Source organism: Diaphorina citri, unplaced genomic scaffold (assembly GCF_000475195.1).
Source record: "Diaphorina citri unplaced genomic scaffold, Diaci psyllid genome assembly version 1.1 scaffold5726, whole genome shotgun sequence".
NCBI classification, from domain to species: Eukaryota; Metazoa; Arthropoda; class Insecta; order Hemiptera; family Psyllidae; genus Diaphorina; species Diaphorina citri.
In genome coordinates, this window is record NW_007383102.1 from 1 (window position 1) to 5,838 (window position 5,838).

General features: G+C 41.0%; 1 protein-coding gene across 1 annotated transcript; it reads left to right on the top strand.

Annotated features, from left to right (window-relative positions):
- Positions 1 to 662: 662 nt before the first annotated feature.
- On the top strand, positions 663 to 3,067 carry LOC103521694 (fatty acyl-CoA reductase wat-like). Its single transcript, XM_008486803.1, has 4 exons — positions 663 to 708; positions 1,326 to 1,518; positions 1,973 to 2,212; positions 2,941 to 3,067. The coding sequence occupies exons 1-4, from the start codon at positions 663 to 665 to the stop codon at positions 3,065 to 3,067; spliced, it is 606 nt and encodes a 201-aa protein (XP_008485025.1).
- Positions 3,068 to 5,838: the final 2,771 nt, after the last annotated feature.

A 5,838-nucleotide genomic window follows, 5' to 3' on the forward strand; every position in this document is an offset into this window, starting at 1 on the left:
TGCAGGAATTCGTTCCAGGTGACCGGCTTCTGAACGGAACTGACGTAGTTGTAGATCGGGATCTGTTGCTGACTGGAAATAACAAGAAAGAGAAGAATTTAATGTAATTATTTGACGGGTCATACAACATACAACCCAGTAATAAGTAATACAATACCTATTACATCAACAAATACATAAGAAAAAGAACACAAATACATTAAAAAAAAAGACCTAACTGCCCAAAGAGGAATTTTAGCTTGATTCCTAGAAGAAGGAGGGGGAGGAGAAGGAGGAGGCGAAGAAGAAGGAGGAGGACAAGAAGAAGAGGAGGAGGGAAAGAAGAAGAAAAGAGGTTTCATAGAGGGGTTTGTAACAACGAAGGTTGTGCAGATTTCCCAAAATAGAAGACAAAAGGAAGACAGGAGAAAACCAGCCATTCCGAGAACGAAATCACCTCAAGGCACAACGGAAAAGTTTGGTCAGAAAACCGTCCTGGCTGGGAGTCGAACCCAGCGCCTCCAGATTGAGAGGACCTCTAGTAAAACATGACTTACTTGGACTTAGCCGTGTACCAAGCAGTAGCTATGACGGAATTGACGACCATATCCACAGGGACCATCTCGGTCACAGCATCCTGATCATACTGGTAGGTGTGTAGGACACCTGTGCCGATACCAACCATGAGACCAACCGGACCATACACGTTGTCGATCCAGCCGCGCACTGGCTCTCGATATGTTGATACGACTGAAATATTAGAAACATAAAAAGTTGATACTCGTAGATATATGTATAGATAAAAAAAAAAAATAGATAGAAAGATAACAAGCTGGGTCCGTCCCTCCGGGAATTTTTTAGCCCGTAGTTTATTCGATCGTGATTAAAGAAAATCAGTACCTACTTATGTACCTACCTCATTTGTTTAATATTCAGTTTACAAAGCCAAAAAAACGATAACACTATCAGTCGATCATTTAAGACCGGTTTTAGCGTCACCTATGTTAAGCTACGCCGAGCAAGGCCAATAAATGGATGGGTGACTTGATCAAGTCACCCATCCATTTATTGGCCTTGCTCAGCGTAGCTTAACATAGGTGACGCTAAAACCGGTCTTAAATGATCGACTGATAGTGTTATCGTTTTTTTGGCTTTGTAAACTGAATATTAAACAAATGAGGTAGGTACATAAGTAGGTACTGATTTTCTTTAATCACGATCGAATAAACTACGGGCTAAAAAATTCCCGGAGGGACGGACCCAGCTTGTTATCTTTCTATCTATTTTTTTTTTTTATCTATACATATATCTACGAGTATCAACTTTTTATGTTTCTAATATTTCAGTCGTATCAACATATCGAGAGCCAGTGCGCGGCTGGATCGACAACGTGTATGGTCCGGTTGGTCTCATGGTTGGTATCGGCACAGGTGTCCTACACACCTACCAGTATGATCAGGATGCTGTGACCGAGATGGTCCCTGTGGATATGGTCGTCAATTCCGTCATAGCTACTGCTTGGTACACGGCTAAGTCCAAGTAAGTCATGTTTTACTAGAGGTCCTCTCAATCTGGAGGCGCTGGGTTCGACTCCCAGCCAGGACGGTTTTCTGACCAAACTTTTCCGTTGTGCCTTGAGGTGATTTCGTTCTCGGAATGGCTGGTTTTCTCCTGTCTTCCTTTTGTCTTCTATTTTGGGAAATCTGCACAACCTTCGTTGTTACAAACCCCTCTATGAAACCTCTTTTCTTCTTCTTTCCCTCCTCCTCTTCTTCTTGTCCTCCTCTTTCTTCTTCGCCTCCTCCTCCTCCCCCTCCTTCTTCTAGGAATCAAGCTAAAATTCCTCTTTGGGCAGTTAGGTCTTTTTTTTTAATGTATTTGTGTTCTTTTTCTTATGTATTTGTTGATGTAATAGGTATTGTATTACTGGGTTGTATGTTGGATGACCCGTCAAATAATCAAATTAAATTCTTCTCTTTCTTGTTACTTCCAGTCAGCAACAGATCCCGATCTACAACTACGTCAGTTCCGTTCAGAAGCCGGTCACCTGGAACGAATTCCTGCAGCACAATATCAAGCATGGCCACCATTGGCCGACTATTAGGGCCGTGTGGTACTACTCGTTCTGGCCGACCAAAAGTCGGATCATGTTTCTGTTTCTCAACTTCCTGTTGCATACCATACCCGGGCTGATTCTCGATGGAGTGGCGTCTATGTTTGGGAAAACGCCCATGTAAGTAAACGCGTACTTTTTACTCGTATTACTAAAGTTATAGCGAAACTATAATAGTAATGAGAAAGTATTGCAATTTCTTTTGAACCAATTCCCGACATCGACACCTATTCTGTACCAAATACACAAGACCTTCTGTGGGAGTAAAGGGAATTTTCAGTCTCATTCTTGCACTATAAACAGGATATAGGTTTTCTATTCTCGTGTTTTGGGGGTGAAGAAGACCCTATCTTGGATTTTGATTGGTTTTTGTATAAGCGCTACCACGCCACCTAGTGTTAGGTTGTTAACTTGTTTAAACTAAACTTCGTATTTTCCTTTGTAAGAGGCGAAATCGTTTCAGATTCCAAAAGAAAAATAAACGTGGCAAAGGCCTTTCTGAAATAATCCACTTGTAAAACAAAAGAACATAATTTTATTGAAGAACTGAGTTAGATTCAAAGGGAGCGGGGGGAGGAGATTAACCCTACCTTGCGCAGAGTGCCAGATCTGGCACACATTGAAATTTGGCCAAAAGAGGGTGAAAAATTACGTTTATTTTTTCTTTTTAAAAAGTCTTTGATTCCCCTTTTTGAACTCGTCAAGACCTATTAATAACATACTAAAATTTGAGCAAAATCGGTGATCTTGCGCATGGTAAGATTGGTAAGGTTAACCCATTCTAGTTCTAAATAAAAATACCTATTCTCAACAACCTAAAAAACCCTCCTTAAACCTTCTCCTCACAGGCTCTCTAGCGTCTACACAAAGCTCGGCAAGGTCGCGTCCACACTAGAGTACTTCGTCGATCGCAAGTGGAACTGGAGTAACGAAAACGTCCAGGCACTCTGGGACCAGCTGAGTCCAGAAGAGTGATAATCGCGCTTTAACGTCTTGCGAATGGTCATCCGTCCAATCATAAGCCTTACTGGAAGTTCCCAATAATGTCGGTCCCCCATCAGAAACTTCCGCGATCCAAAATAACGCACCGTCACATCACGTCACGTCATATCACCAGTCACCCTAGCCCGTAGAGCAAATTCAATTTAATTTGACACAATACTTTTCCGGGAAAAAATTCAGACTTTTTTTAAAGAGGGTTTTTTTTTAAGAGGTTTGACAGAGGGAACTGTAACTGGTATGGTCTTATCGTCCCGAAAGCGAAGAGAGAAGGAAAACAGGATAGGGGAAAGCCAGCCGTTCCGAGAACGAACACTATCCCATCAGGATAAAATCCGCCCCGGGCGGGAATCGAACCCGCGGCCTAGCGCTTACAAGGCAGACGCACTACCAACTAAGCTAACTAGGCTGGCTTAAAGAGGTTTGATAGAGGCAATCAGACTTTTTTAACAGAGGCATCAACTGTAACTGCCAAGGTCTTATCGTCCCGAACGTGAAGAGAAAATGAAGACAGAATTGGGAAACACTTCTGTAATTGGAAAACCTGGATAAGTGGGAAAAATCTGATGCGAACATCACACGACTTTCCTTATCCTATTGAATAATGCTTATTTGAGTGTTTTTTTACCCTAACTTTTACAATATCTCTAACCGTTTTGTCGCTATAGCTGAAAACCGCCAAAGACGGTCGAAATCTGTCCAAAAGCGGTCAAAATACCGCCAAGCGCAGCAACCATCTCAACCAAAAGTTTCGTGTCGCATCCTTGTCACATTTGGGTCGAAATCTGTCCACAGCGGTCAAAATACCGCCAAGCGCAGCAACCATCTCAACCAAACGTTTTGTGTCACATCCTTGTCACATTTGACAGCTACTCTACCTCTTACTGTTCTCGAGATATTTTGTTTACAGACAGACAGACACACACACGGACCAATGGCTGAAACTTTGGATTTAGGCTCTAGGGACCTCAAAACGTGTTTTGGCACTAAAAACTGACCATTTTCCTTCCTAATAGGATAAGGAAAGTAAAAATCTACCGTTCCCTTGAATTCTCATTCAGGCAGGCTCGACTTTATTAAAATCCCATAACTCCATTAATGATCAATATTTTCACACTATACTCGATTGCGATTGTCCTCAAGAATGTACTCCTAGCACCAAAAGTATAGAGCCGAAATAACTTCGACCCAACCGGGAATCAAACCCGGACCTCTGGAGTGTGAACCTAGAGTGATACCCATTCGTCTACAGAGGTTTGGCTGAACAGAAAAGTTTATGTGCCCATAGCAGGCATTATATGAGGCATATAGCAAATATTATGTATCCGAATAAGAAGGTTTTATACCGGAACATTAGAAGAACATGATTTACTGTACCCGTGAATACCAGAACATGGATATGTACCTTGTACCAGAATATAAACTGGTACTCAGAGCACCCTAACATCCAACATCACCCATCTAGTGAATAGTGGAGTTCTGTGTAAAGTTCTAGTGAATAATGAAGTTCCGGGAACAAGATTAGTGCTCTGACTTTCTGGCAAACGTATTGGAAAATCTAAAACAAATTATTAACCCTTGTCTGTCTTGACCGAGTAAGGAAGACCGAGAAAAAGTAAGAAAAATGCCTTGAATTTTCCCTCTTTTTACTTTCCTTATCGAACCATTCCTTATTTCTTCCTCTGTTGTAGATATTTCAACGTGAATAGGGAGAGAGACAAAAAGGCAATTCAAAATATGTTCGTTGTTCGTAGTCATGACCGATAAGTTCAATACGTCATGTTGTCAACCTGTCATGTAAATTGCCTTTTCTTCTGATATGCGGAATAATTGCGGATACGTGAAAAATGGAACTATATACTGTAGAAGTACCTATAACGGAATGGGCTATGTAAAATAATAGTTGTGTACATAGGTAGGTGGTATTTATTTATGAATAAATTATTCACTACATAATACCTAGACATCGCGGTGCTACGGGAAAAGTGTCACAACTCAAAAAACTTGGCGAGGTTAATGTGAAGAGGCGGATAGCTTACCCCAGAACGAATAATGAAACCTCCGTGAGTAAAAATCTTGGCAGACTGGCAGTTATTCAGTGACGTAAAATCCCATAGAAAAGGAAGAAAAGTGAAAAACGACACAAGCGCTGCCTAGTCGTAAAATATTAAAGCTTTTTTTTTTTTTTTTTTTTTAAGGGTTTTAAAAAGATAGTCAAAACTATCGATAGTTATCGATAGTGCTATCGATAGTTCTCCTCCTCTATCACCCATCTAGTGAATAGTGAAGTTCTGAATAGTAAAGTTCTAGTGAATAGTGAAGTTCCGGGAACAAGATTAGTGCTCTGACTTTCTGGCAAACGTATTGGAAAATCTAAAACAAACCATTAACCCTTATCTGTCTTGACCGAGTAAGGAAGACCGAGAAAAAGTAAGAAAAATGCCGAAAATTTTCCCTCTTTTTACTTTCCTTATCCTATACCTATAGGAAGCAATGTAAAGTAATTTTAATTTCGTTTTACCTATTTAATAATTTATTCGCCAGTCTAGTTAGCTTGGACGGTAACGCGTTTGCCTTGTAAGTGCTAGGTCGCGGATTGAATTCCCGCCCGGGGAGAATTTTATACTACACAGGTTAGGTTCGTTCTCGGAACGGCTAGCTTTCTCCTATCCTGTCTTCCTTCTCTCTTCGGTTTCAGGACGATAAGACCTCAGCAGTTACAGTTCTCTCTATCAAACTTTCTTGAA